The sequence below is a fragment of the Mastigoproctus giganteus genome, chromosome 4 (genome assembly GCF_048544385.1).
Source record: "Mastigoproctus giganteus isolate SK-2022 chromosome 4, ASM4854438v1, whole genome shotgun sequence".
NCBI classification, from domain to species: Eukaryota; Metazoa; Arthropoda; class Arachnida; order Uropygi; family Thelyphonidae; genus Mastigoproctus; species Mastigoproctus giganteus.
This window is the reverse complement of record NC_143578.1, coordinates 221,823,655-221,838,364: the sequence shown is the minus strand read 5'-3', so window position 1 is coordinate 221,838,364 and position 14,710 is coordinate 221,823,655. Positions and strand designations below refer to the sequence as shown.

Genomic DNA, 14,710 nt, shown 5'->3' with positions numbered 1-14,710 from the left:
TCAGACTTAATGCCCAGGCGCCTCCGTAGCCAGGTGGGTAGCACACGCTTCTTAATTAGACCAGGGTTCGAGCCAGTGACCACCAAATACGGAGGATGCGGAAAGGTGAAGGAATGACCACCGCATATCCCCGGAGCAATATGGCCTTAGTTGCTAATGCTCCTAAAAAAAAACCAAATAACAAATAACAAAAAAGCTTAATGCACAAGTTTACAGAAAAGTTAGGCAGATGGGCTGAGAAGTGACAACTGACATTTAACATTGACAAATGCAATGTTTTTCTCTGGTTACTTCTACATGGGTAGAAGTAATCAGAGAAACATACCAACTGTGTGTTACTATACTCAGGGTGGTAGAGAATGAAAAAGACTTGTGGGTAAGTGTGCAGTCAGCTTACTCAGCAGTGCAGACAGGCTGCCAGAGCAGGTCATGGGGGTATTGTCAATGATATACAGGAAATAGTAGGGAAAAAGAGGTGATTATCCCTTTGTATGAGGGAATGGTTAGGCTTTGATTTGCATACAGGTCTGGTGGTCTCATTTTAGGAAGGATGTAGAATTGCTAGAACAAGTACAGAAAAGGGTAACCAGATTGGTGAGGAGAACGAAGGGGGGGTCTCCTTACCAAGAAAAGCTTAAATTCTGCAAATTCCAACATCTGGAGACTAGGCACCTGTGAAGTGATCTGATTGAGGTGTATAAGGCCTTGAATGGGTTGAGCAGGCTCATTGCTGATGGGATTGTTCCTCTTGCTCAGATTTTTTTTTTTTTTTTTTGATTTGGTAGTTGTTGGCGCATCGGCTTCTGTGGCCATATTGCACCTCCTAAGGTTTTTGCAGTACATTGATCCAAGCCCGAGGCGGGAATCGAACCCGCGACCTTTGGGTTGCCGGGCAAGTACTTTACCCACTCGGCCAGCCCGGTCGGCTAAACTCAGATTATAGTAATAGTAATAATAATGATGACATGTGATGCAAGAAAGCAAACATATGAGCTTATGTAGCATCAGCCAAAAAAAAAAAAAAATTCACACAACCATTCCCTCTAAATGTTTTTCCAGTTCCTCCTTAAATTTATTTAACCTATAAACTTCCACAACGACAGATGGAAGTTTGTTCCAGCAATTAAACACCTGCTGGCTAAAGGCAAATTATGCTCCTTTAGGTTCGTAATCTGAACAAGTGGAAGAATCCCATCAGAATTCAGCATGCTCAACCCATTCAAGGCCTTATACAACTCAATCTGATCACCTCTCAGGTGCCTACTCTCCAGCTGCTGCAATTTGCAGAACTTAAGCCGCTCTTGGTAAGAGAATCTGTTCATTCCCCTCACCAATCTTGTTGCCGTTCTCTGTACACGTCAAGCAAATCTACATCCTTCCTAAAATGAGGCCTCCAGACTTGTACACAGTACTCAAGGCGTGGCCTGACCATTGCCTTATACAGAGGGACAATCATCTCCTTTTCCCTACTAGCAAAATTCCTGTATATAATTGACAAAATCACACAATCTGCTCTGGCAGCCTGTCTGCTCAGAAAACTTCATATCTGACTGCACAATTACTCCCAGGTCTTTTTCATTTTCTACCACCCTAAGTGTAGCACAGTCGATACGTTCCTTCTGGGTTTACTTCTACCCATATGCAGTACTTTGCATCTGTCAATGTTAAACTTCAGTTGCCACTTCTCAGCCCATCTGCCCAAATTTTCTAGATCCTGTTGCAGTAGCACACTGCAATTACTGTCATTAACTAACAACCCTGCCAACCTTTGTGTCATCTGCAAACTTCGACACTAAGCCTGATATATCTTCATCAATATCATTGATAAATATACAAAACAACAGTGGACCTAACACTGAACCCTGTGGGACTACACTAATAACGTTAGTCCACGAAGAGCAGCACCCATTGATTACCACCGTCTGTCTTCTCTCACTCAACCATCCTTTTATTCATTGTAGCAACTTACCCTTAATACCATTCTGCCCAAATTTGTACAGTAGTCTTCCATGCGCAAGTGTTAAAAGCTTTCCTGAAATCCAAGTATATGATATCAGAATTATTTTTTGCATCCAGTTCCTTTGTAATCACTTCATAATATCCAATCAAATTTGTCAGATAAGACTTTCCCTTAACAAATCCATGCTGTGTCCGAATTATTGCTGCAGTCTTGTCTAGATAATTTTGCACTGCTTCTTGAACCAGTGACTCCATTATTTTACTCAGAACAGAAGTTAAACTAACTGGTCTTTGAACCTGAGAGGGCATAAATTTAAATTTTAGAAAGTCAGTTGTAGAATAGATGTATGGAAATTTGCCCTTAGCCAGTGGGCAGTTGATTGCTGGAACAAACTTCCATCTGTCGTTTTGGAAGTTGATAGCTTATGGAATGCAACAGAAGAGCCTACTATGAATCGTCTGTTGGAATGCAGGTTGAAATTATCACAGCACCCATTGGCCCTCAGTGAGATGATTGGAACACACACATCAGCATCAGCACCAGTATAGTGCACAGGACACTGCATGATTTGTGTTACAATCACATTAATCATCATTAGAAGCCACAAATTACCCTCAACGAATGCCAGATGCTCTCTAGCTTGATGCAAGGCTCATTGTTCTTGTCCCATAGACTGTTGAGAGCTGTGCTTTGGAGAGAGGAGTCCAGTGCATGGTCTACTGGCCCGTTGGTCATATTTGGGTGTGGTGGATGCCCAGGGAAAGCTAGCTTCCAGACTACATCATCCTGACAATGAAAGTGGGTTGGGCAGCATGACAGTTTGGGACTGTTTTTTATGGTTTGACCTGGGAGTATTGGTTGTTTTGGACAAAACCATAAATGCTAAGAACTATCTAGATGTCTTGGACAGTAATGCACTGCCTACATTGTGTGGTTTCAGGACACGGGCATCAAAAATTGGATTGGCTAGCCCATAGCCCCAATGTCAATCCTATGGAGAACCTTTGGGATGAATTAGATTGTTAGATGCATGTGAGGAGAGACCAATCAAAAAAACAGAGTTGAACTGGTTGCTGCTTTGAAGGCCAAATAGCAAAAAATATTGGAGCACATTCGCATAGTGCTAATGGAGTTTTTCAGAGACTATTGGTTGTCATAAAGGCTAAAGGTTTCAGCATGTATTATTAATTTTCCTGTAAATAAAGGTTATTTGTAGATATGTAGGTGTCTGGATATTAATGGTAAGGAAGTAAACATTGCAGCAGAAAAGCTTGAAATGTTCAAGTGATACATCTAGTTGTATTTCTGAAGCAATCTAAACCGAAAGGAACCTTTCATATTTTTCTAGAAATTACCAGAACAGCATGTTGCTAGACTTCACTATGTGCCAGTTGTTACATGACTGGCTTATATGTGTGAAGTGGTAATTGGTAGATCATTTTACAGGCAAGTGCATCATATTCAGGAACTTTAGTCCACTCTTTGCCGAAGACCCAGTTGAATCACTGACTATATGGGTTGCCTCCATTGACATAAGCAATATGAGAGTGCCCATTCTACTGAGCTCCCAAGCAATCTTTTCACCTTCTGGAGCTGGAGGATGAAAAGAATGAACTGTTCATAAATAAATTTCTGTTTATGTTGTGGGTAGTTGAGGCCAGAAGAGTTTAAAGCTTTCTTGTAAATGTTTTATTGCGACTGATTTACCAGCAGAATGAGAAAAAAATGGGCCCATACACCTTTTATGGCAGCATAAGTATATAATCTCACAATGTGTGCAACTGAAACACAGCTAGCCCATATCAAATTCATATTATTATTATTATTAGCCATATGGTGTAAGGAAGCCTGAGGCTTATGCTGCACCAGCCAAAAAAAAAAATTGTGTTACCCTGAGAGAGAGAGAGAGAGAGAGAGAGAGAGAGAGAGAGAGAGAGAGAGAGAGAGAATCACCAAGAAAGAGAAGAATGACAATATCCAGCTTGGGACCTGGGTGTGCCATGCCCATACTCATCAGATGTGAGCCCGTGGGGCCCAATCAGATTAAATAAACACCACATAAAGAATTCCGTTAAATATAAAAAGCTCAAATCAGTGGGAGAATGTCTTTACAAGGCACAAAGACTAATATTAAAATAACAATATTGAAAGTAAAATAAGTGAAAGCAGTTTATAAAAAATATATAGATATGTGATAAAGCATCAGGCAGTGGAATCTCTTTTAAACTAGGGCTACTGGACATTTGTATTTGACCAGATTTGTCTGGTTTTCCATGTCCAAAATGTATGTGCATCCGCCTGGACTTTTTAAAAATGTTGAAATGTCCAGCTTTTGTGTGATTGATTGAATTACTCACTTGAAAGTGGCCATTTTGAAAATTCATTTGATTTTCGAGATGAACTGAAATGTAATTTCCAGTGAGGTAGAATTCGACATCATTAATAATTTCTTCATCTCTTCAGAATCTGAAATTTGAAAATAATATTCACTAACATTAATAATATCGTAAGTTTTCATTTTGTCTGGTTGTTTATAATTTTCTGGTTATCATCATATTTTAATTCTGGTTTTGTAAGTATTGCACTATATGTTTTTCGGCCTAGTTACAAACAGATGAAAAATATGATCATATGATCATGAGTCAACTCATATTTGTTTAATTATTATTATGATAATTAGCCATATGGTGCAAGGAAGCCTGAGGCTTATGCGGCACTGGCCAAAACCCGAGTTACCCTGAGAGAGAGAGAGAGAGAGAGAGAGAGAGAGAGAGTGTCAGAAGTAGAAAGGAATCACCAAGAAAGAGAAGAATGATGATATCCAGCTGAGGATCCTGGGTGTGCCAAGCCCATACTCACCAGACGTGAGCCCGTGAGGTAATTCATTCTATATTTTAATCAATTCATACCATGACTTTGTTGAAGTCAATTTATACTCAGTAATAACACGGTACTGAGTTTAAAATTATAATTCTCTTGTTTGTTGCAGTAATTAGTATTATTTTAATTTAACGTTAATAATCACAATATTATATATTTATTACAGAGACCCATTCAAAATGTCAAAACAAAAGTGTTTACGCATAGATGTATTTAAAACGCGGTTTCCATGTTTTGCCAATGGTCAACATAATTCAGAAGCAGATGGTCTTGTGGTTGTGGCACATTCATGTCAGTAAAAAATAAAAGTGCTGCTGATTTACAAAAACATATTGGAAACAGAAAAGCAGAACAAGCACTTGCATCTGAAAACTTTCAATAAAAATTGACATTTTTTTTTTTTTTTTTCAAAAGAAACCAGCAAGCAACAGTATAAGATTGCTGCAGCAGATGGCACTTTTGCTTTTCACACTCTGAAGCATCATTCAAATTTCAAATCAATGGACTGTACTTGAGCCTTGCTCAAAATCACTTTCCACGATTCAGAAATTGCTAAGAAATTTTCATGTGCCAAAACGAAAGCAACTGCTGTTGTCACCCCAGCGATTTCAAAACACTCAATTGAAACAGCTTTGGACACATTAAAAGAAAACAGTATTGCCTACTACAGAGTTTTTACTAATGCAGACAATCATGGATCAGTCAAAATAATTCCAATATTTATTCAGTATTTTGACTGAAAGGCTGGTGATTTTACAGCCCAGATTAATTGTGGTATAAAAATTGAGGTATTATGAGATACCAACTGGATAGATTCCATCCACCTCAGGTGCCTTTCTAATGTTTATCTTCAACAATTTCTTCTCCACTTTATTCTCAGTTATTACAAGATTATTTTTATTTTTTTTATTTTATTAACAACAAGATACACAACAGGTAACCATTAACAGTGTATCTAGAGCAGAACAATGAACACAATTGATAACAATAATATGAAATCCAACAAGAAGATATTGATATAGATTAAAACATTAAAATCATATGTACAAAAGAGGCATTAAGTTAAGTTACCGGTAAAACAAATAATAAATTAATTAGTTAGAGAATAGAAAAATTATTTAAAAAATAATAATAATAAACTACAATAATTAGATGAGAGCTAGTCATTTTGCATTTGAAGAGAAGAGGCAAACTTGTAGATGGAGTTCATCACTCGTTGGGAGTTGTCAAAGAAGTCAATGAGAGAGTCATTTGTTGATTTGCTGATTCTATTCAGTGGACTGAACTTCATAAAGTCCGTAGTGGCAGGGTCAAGGTGAATCAGTGTAAGGTTTCTGACTTTTCTACAAGGAGCACTGAAGTTTATTTTACTAAGGATATCAGGTGCTTCATAAGTTCCAGTGATTACTTTGGCTAGAAGGGTGATGTCAGCAATAACTCTTCTAGTGCACAGTAGCCTCAGATGAAAGTAATCACTCAGCGATTCATAGTACACTGTGTGATAAAATAGAGGATTATGGAACATAAGGTAACGGACAAAATTTTTTCAGACTGCTTCAATTTTCTTAATTAAAGTTTTCGTGTGAGGATTCCAGATTGGTGAGCTGGATTCAAGGATTGGGAGAACCATAGTTTTATAAAGGATGATACCATATCTGTAGTTTTTGAACTTGTAGGTGTTCCGTTTTATAAATCCCAGTGTTTTGAATGCTTTGCTGGTGATTTTAAGGACATGGGCATCAAATTTTGCACTGCTGGAGAAGAGAATCCCCAAGTCGTTAACTTGGTTACACCATTCGATGATCTCAGAGTTAATTGTGTACTCTGTACTTATTAGTTGTGGAGATCTGCAGGATGAGAAAGAGATTACTTTGCACTTCGAGGGGGTTAGCAGACAATCCATTCCGAGATAGCCACAGAGAGAATTTATTGAGGGTGCATTGAAGCTGTTGAGAATCCATTGTCTCCTTCACTGCTGAGTAGATCTTAAGATCATCTGCATAGAGAGCAACTTGAATATTGGAGGTGCAAATGAAAGAAGGAAGATCATTTATGAAAACAATGAAAAGGAGAGGACCTAGGGGAGAGCCTTGAGGTACTCCACTTAGTGGTATAAAACAGTCTGAGTTCACTTGATTGATGATAACACTCGAGGAATGATGCGTAATATAGCTGCATAGTCATGAGAGCAAAGGGGCATGGATACCATATAGCTTGAGTTTTTCCATAAGTTGTTTATGCGGAACTTTATCAAATGCCTTAGATATATCTGTTTAGACTGCATCAACTTGAAGGTGGTTGTCAAGGACTTCAGAGGTGTATTGCCAGAAAGGAAGCAAATTTGTGACTACTGACTTGCCACTGCAGAAACCATGTTGGTTCTGATCTATGAAAGGCCTGAATAATTCGAAGAGATGCTTGTGTACTGCTGTGTCGAAGAGTTTAGCCAGACTGTTTTGCAACGATATGGGTCTGTAATCAGTTACATCATTTTTATCGCCTTTCTTGAAGACTGGAACTATATTGACTTGCTTAAAGTGCTTAGGATACTTTCCCTGCCTAAGAGACAAGTTGAAGATCCACAGTATGAGGGGTTTTAAATTAGCGACAGTCATATTCCAAAATAAGCTAGGAATGTTATCTGGACCTCTAGTATAGTCACTTCTTGTGTTTTTTAATGCTGACATTAAATCTTCATCTGTGATAAAGTTGTTGATGAGAATATCATCTTTAACGGGTGTGAAGTCAGGAAATGAGGCAGGTCTCAATGTATCGTTTGTTTGGATTCTGGAAAAATGTTTGGCAAACTCTTGAGCGATATTGAATTCATCCCAGAGAATTCCATCTGCATTATGCAGTTGTAACTTTCTACTGGTTATATTCTTATGCTTCATGAAATTCCAGAATGGTTTAATATCTCTGTGAGTAAGTAGACTATCCTGAATTGATTCTGTATACATGTTGTAAGATGTTAATATGAGGATTTTCACTTCTTTGTGGAGTTGGCTGAATATTTCGTAGTATTGACTGCCCCCTGAATGCTTATACTTGTTTCTATAGATTTATTTATATTTAATTTTATGTATTAGTTTGCTGTTATACCAGTGGTGGTAGGTAGAGCATGCCGTCATATGGGATTGAGGAACAATGTCAGATATAACTGAGTGGACACAGTTGATCAGGTTATTGGTGAGCACATTGATGTCATCAACAGCATCAAAGAGCTGCCTATCCATATTGCTGAGAGCTAGGTTGAGTAGAGGCCAGTCAGCCATTCTGAAATTGAATCGTGGAGAAAGGGAACTGAATTTGAGGTTATGATTAGTCACAGTGATGTCAAAAGTAATTGGCAAATGATCCGAGTGGAATATAGGACTGTCTTTGGAAATCTCAATATATCAGTAGGGGAGAATACTAGGTCAAGGTAGGCAAATTCTCTGTTTGGAAAATTGCAAAATTGTTCAAGGCCATAGCTGTGAAGCATATTAAAGAGAGCCCTAGTCTGCAGTGATGGAGAGGAAGATCCTAAATTGGCCAGTTGACTGTTAAAGTCACCCAAAACCATTGCTATGTCAACAGATTGAATTAGCAGGAAGATAGAGTCCAGCAAGTGTTCTAAGTACTGAAGGTCACTATTAGTTAAGGGAGGTGGAAAATAAAGTAATACTAATAAAACTTTTAACTTGACAAGATGGAGAAGGCAATATAATGTGATTTAATTGCATCAAATTTCACAATATTTGTGAAATTTGATGCAGTTTCACAGAGTATGTGGTTAGTATGGATAATAGCTACTCCACCCCCACGAGATCCGCTGTCCTTTCTATGGATTGTATATTGCCCATCTATAATCTCCTGATCATCAATATCTGTGGAGAGCCAGGTTTCAGTGAGTAGATAAATGTCGTAAATATGTGAGCCTTGGATTGCTCTAAATTGGTTTAGGTTGCTAACTATACTCCTGCAATTCTGAAGGTAAACGCTGAACAGTTGAGATCTGGGGATTCTATGATGAGAGGAGAACATAGTATGTGTAGATAGCAGGGCCACTGATTGCTATACATGTGGAGAATAGGTTGTGGACTCCCTTGGTGGTCTGTCAGTGAAGCATTTTACTAGAGCCCCTGATAAGAGGGATCTTAGATTCAGCACTTTTTCTGTTTGTGATGGAAGGCATGTTATTATAAAAGATGAGTAGGCGGGACACCGTGTCTTCAGAGAATGGACATCCACGCCGAAACCATATTCTTCTTTAATTAAGCTGATAAGATCTTCAGATTTAGTGGTGGGTCCAAGCCTAGAAACAAAAAATTCAGTCTTTAGTGGAATAATTGTGATATTGTACTTTTGTTTGAGTGCAGCTTGAGATATAGAAGCTTTAGTATTTTCTAAGGGTTTGTTCTGTTTTGATCTTTGGTGTGGCATTTGAGACTGGCAATCCGAAGCAGGTTTACTCACTGTGGTTTCAGTCCTATGGACAGATTTGAAGACCTCATTAGATATGGCAGCAGTTATTTTTGCATATGTTGCCTTAACTGATGTTGAAGAGGATTCCCCTTGGTGACTCGAAGCTTGTAAAGTAGAGGTACAAGCAGAAGTATTCCGCGGAAGAGAACAGGTTGTGAGAGCAGTTCGATTTACATCAGAAGAATAACCTGACAGTGTCTGTTTGGCCGTAAATTGCTCTGTTGAATGACTTGAATCATGACTGTTAACTGGCTTTGGTAGATTAATATTTGCAGCAGTAGGAGTATTGAGGCCATTCTCAATACTAAGGGTATCATCAGGTAATGGAGAATTCTTGGAGAAAACATTAGTTCAAGAGTAGGTTCAGAGTTTGCAGCAGTAGGAGTATTGAGTACGGTGGAAAATGAAGATCCGCTCTCAATACTAAGGGCATCGTCTGGTAACGCTGAATTCTTGTTCACTTTGAGAGCATTAGTTTCAAGAGTAGGGTCAGAGTTCTTCCTAGCTTCCCTTAGGTGGCAATACATAATTGATGTGAGATTTTTAATTTGGGAGTTGATGTCAGAAATTTCAGCCTGTTGATTATTTAATATTGTTTTTATGCTACGAATTTCCATGGATAGCTCATAATTTCCTTCATTGAGTATGTTAGAATCCAGGGAAATATTAGCTTTTGTAGTATGAGGTACACTGATTATCTGAGTTTGATGGAGGATTTTCTTCATAGTATTGAAGAGTAGTTCCTGGAATTTATTTGATTTTAGAATAGAAAAGGTTGGATTCAGAGTGTCAGTAGGGAAGGAGTTAGCGCTGAGATCTTCTGAGAGCAGAGACACTTGTGTTTGAGTTGATGCGACCCCGGAGACAACAAGCAGTGGTTCGGCGCTTCTTCCATGTAAGGTTCAGAGTCAGTATTTCTGGTTATTGGCATGATATTTGACTTAAATGAACTAGAGTAGGACATTTCAACTTTGCTAGCAGAAGAGGAGGAAGGTGCCTCAGGTTCCGTGCTGTTTTGCGTTGCAACAGTTATAGGGCTTTTCTGAGAATTTCTGAGTTGACATCTATCACAACAGAATGATTTCCGACGACTTTTATTTAATTTTTTCAAGTCACAATGGGTACAGTCATTGCATATTAATTGCTTACACTCAATACATTGGATAATGGGGTCAGAGCTGGTCCCACAGATGGTGCAGACGTTAGAATTTTCACAGAAGGTAGTATTTATCATATCGAATTAATAGATTGAAATATATACTTGTACTATATGTTATTGCCAATATTATTACTATTTATTATTGTTTTTGTAGCTCTATTATTCGTTCGTTATTTTCTTAGGAAAATCCCAGAAGATGCAGTTCAATAGAGCTGGGCATTTTGAGTGAATGACATATTGGATACTGTAGGGTTACTAAACAATATCAATATCACCACCAGTTGTGGTTTTGCAAGCAAGCTAGGCGCATTATAGCCTAAGCTGCTCTTGCGCCAATAGCTTTCAAATAACAACAACAACAACAAATTTGCAAGCAATTGGCACTGTCCCCAGCCAGTTGCCTTAGTTGTCCTGCAGTGAAATCCACAGGTAGCAGGGGTATAAGTAGGGAGGGGAGGCAGAGCAGCTATGCGAGACTCTAATGCCGGGTCAAGTTCGTCTGTTGGACACATGTATAAGTTGAACTACAAGATAATGACTGAATGCACTTGGAATGAACATGCAGAAATTCATTTAATACTTATCTGTTGTCTGCACAAATAATAAAGCACTTCATCTGGCAACCTAGGGCCTATCTTTATGTGGTGGCACTAATAGGAACTTAATACTTTGATTAAAAAACACACAAATGAAGGAAAGTTTATGGAGCACATCATACAAGCAGCCGGACACAAGCGTCCCCCTAGCGATTATCTAGCTTACTGCCAGAGTTTAATACACCTCTGGCATTCCCCTCCCTGAATAACTCTTCATATGTGAATGTAGATGCAAAATATTCATTTAGTTTGTTAGCTACCTGAGCAGGACCATCAACAGTTGAACCATCGATATCAAGTGGACCAATCTGATTCATCCCCTTCCTTCTAGAGTTTACATAAGCAAAGACCTCTTTGTGTTCCTAACTAAAAAGATTAGTTAGGGACAAAAAAGAGTACCTTTACTAAGATAGGTTTCAGATCTACAAATCACAGCATCTATAATCTAATCACTTGCAGGCAGACCTGAATGAAGTAATAGTATTTGCCATATAGGGCAAAGAAGCCACAAGCTTTTGCTGCACTGGCCAACAAAAAAAAACACTAATAAGTGTTATAAGGTTTTAAATTGATTGAAGAAATTAATTGCTGATAGCATTCTAACTCTTACTGGATTACCGCATATAAGGAAACATATCTTAAAATCTTATAATCTGCGTATGGTCTCTTGGAGAAATGTGTTGCATTTGCTGAGGATAATTGTAACACAATAGTTGGTGGTATTGTGAAAACACATTATTACCCTCTACAGTAATATAGAGAGCAAAGATTATCTTGCAGAAGAAAAATTTCTTTGGTATAGGTTGTCCAGCACAGGTTTTGAACAATTGCATTCACAATGCAGTTGAAAAATTGGACATTGATACCGAAAGCATTGTTTCAAGGTTTACCAGTATTTTCATATTCACACAACCCATAAGAGGAGTTGAAGGAATTTTGTGGATATTGAATACAGACAACTCCTCTCCCACAGCAGGACTAGGTGGCTACCGTTATTCCCATGTGTTATCAATAATGATCCAGATGTCCTGCATTGAAGGCCCCTTTTTCTGTTGCAAGACAAACTGTCTACAGTAATCAAAAGGTTTTTTGAACTCAATTTAAGTGAGGTGTATCTCTGGCTGGTGCATTCAATTATGAGTATTTTTGAGTGTCCAATTTTAATAAAATGAAAGAAAGAACAACTCAGTTATTGAAGTTTGAAATAGTTTTAAAGGAGTGAAAGAGGTTCTTATTGAATGTTTGAACCAAAAATTCGTGCCTCTGAAAGTTAAAGTGGTAATTGCACAAAAATGCAGGGAGAGACTTGATATTTTGTGTGAGGGTTTTTATAAAAATGTGAAATTTCTTTATAGTAGTTGTGTCCAATAGTTGCAAAAATGGGTAAAGCCATTAGTGATGTCTCATGTTTTTCTTGAATGATCTTGCAGAAAGTGCCAATGTGAAAAGATGCCTTGTAGCAATATTTAGTTAATAAAGACATTCACATAGATGAAACCAAATTCTTTGATTAGCTAAACAATTTCAAAAAAATTGTTGAAAGTGAAATAAGTAATTAAGAATTCAATCAACTACTAGCTCATAAGAAATGCATTAAATATTTTGAACAGTCAAGAAATATCAAATTGCCTTCAGAATTCTTAAGACTGGCACAATTTATTTTTGCAGTTCCTGCTCACAATACAAATGTGAAACTTTTTTTCCTCTTATGCAATGCCAATGGACAGAGGCAAGAAACAGTTTTAGTTTTTAATTCCATTCTACTTGTGCAATATAATTTCAAAGAACTTTCATGCTCTGATTTCTATGCTTATTTAAAAACTAATTCAGCTTTATTAAGATGGCTTCATGAACCTTTTGTTTGATAAGTAAAATAAACATCTTGACTTTATCCTACTTTGTTCATTAAAATATCCTCATTTGTTCTCCTTTTCATAACAAAAAAATGAAGTTTGTCCCCCTTTTTGTGTTTGATGATATAGTAGCCCTATTTTAAACAATGTGGATGCTTCTTTTCGTGGTGTCTATCATACACTAAAGTAGACAATATAGAGATTTAATTTTTATAAAAGTAATGTGTTTACTTATTATTTATCATTTTATAGAAATTATGTGAAAATGTAAATTAGAAATTTTATTTAGTTGCAGACTTTACTGGCATTCTTAATTTTTCTTAAATATAGTCATTCATTTGGGTACCAATGTGTTGGTAGTTCAAATATCTGTGTTTGTGATTCCAAAACAGCAGTTTTAGCAGTTGGAAGTACAGCTGTAATTTTAGATGTCTCCAGTAAAAAACAGAAATATTTGCCTACTATTTCTGGTGGAGGTATTGGACATATTGTTGTAAGTATAAATCAATTAGGCAGTTATTAAACCAATAGAAGCAGATTTATTTGAATTGTAGTGGCAGAAAATATCAGTGGAGATGTTTTCTGTGGAAAAGTTGGGCATCTCCAACTTCTTTTTTTAATTTTTTGAAAATGCTTTGGTTTTTTGAATTCTGCTTTAACAGTGCCAATATTTCAGCTTTTCTTTAATGGGTTGTACTGTTTATTGCATGTGTTTTTTCAATTTCATAAAAACATAAAAATATTTAAAATGCTGTGTTTTTACCCTTTAATTTTCAAAAAAAAAAAAAAAAATATATATATATATATATATATATACAGGCATACCTCGATTAACGAATAGGATGCGTTCCACAAAATTACTTCGTTAAGCGAAACTTCGTTTTCAGAGGTAAAAATGCTATGGCCAGAATAGGGATACGTTCCTACGTAAAGAAAATGAAAAGCTTTTTTTCGAACAAAGAAAAGTTTTATTAAATAAACAGTCAACTTACATACAAAGTGAAATCACATTTTAAAATATGAGGTTAAAGTTGATTGTTTATGCTTTTTTCCTCTTTCATTTAACAATTGCTATACGGAGTTATTGCACTTAACACTGATCGCTTAACTATACCACTTCTTCCTAAGTCAGGATCATTTTCACTAAAAAAATTTAAAACGTTTTCAATATCATTTAAGCACCTTTTTAAATCTTTGGTTGTTAACACTTTTTCGGCAGGTACTTCTTTAACTTCGCCTTCACTATCTTTGTCTTCGTTGCTAACAAGGCTTTCTAAATCTTCCACTGAAAAACCATCATCTTCTGCATTCAATAAATTTCAAACATCCTCTTCATCGACATTTTCGAAACCTATTTGATTGAGCCATCTGGATAACTTCATTTCTAATTCTTGGATGTTATTTTCTTCTTCTAGTACAACTTCTGGCCATATTTTGCGCCAAACTCCATTTAAGCATTTCTTAGTGACTTCTTTCCAAGAACTATCAATGCTTTCTATTGCGTTTTTAATGGTGTAGTTTTTCCAAAAAGTTTTAACTGTCATTTCCTCTTTATCCTCTAGTTCAGTTAAATTGCTTAAAGTTCGACGCAGATAATAAGCTTTAAATGATGCTATTACTCCCTGATCCAATGGTTGAATCAGGGAAGTTGTGTTTGCTGGAAGAAACACAACTTTGACAGGAATGCATGTGTCCAACGTGTTAAGATCAGTAGGATGTCCCGGAGCATTGTCTAACAACAAAAGAGCTTTTTCTTCAAATTTGTTTTTTTGACAATACTGTTTTACTCCAGGAC

General features: G+C 37.0%; 1 protein-coding gene across 1 annotated transcript in view; it reads left to right on the top strand.

Annotated features, from left to right (window-relative positions):
• The window catches only part of LOC150087426 (cilia- and flagella-associated protein 44), a 577,933-nt gene that overhangs the window by 26,800 nt on the left and 536,423 nt on the right, over positions 1-14,710 (top strand). The window contains exon 3 of the mRNA XM_090372063.1: positions 13,246-13,408. Coding sequence (XP_090228189.1) covers positions 13,344-13,408 — 65 coding nt within the window. The 5' untranslated portion in view covers positions 13,246-13,343. The remainder of the gene's footprint in view (positions 1-13,245; positions 13,409-14,710) is intronic.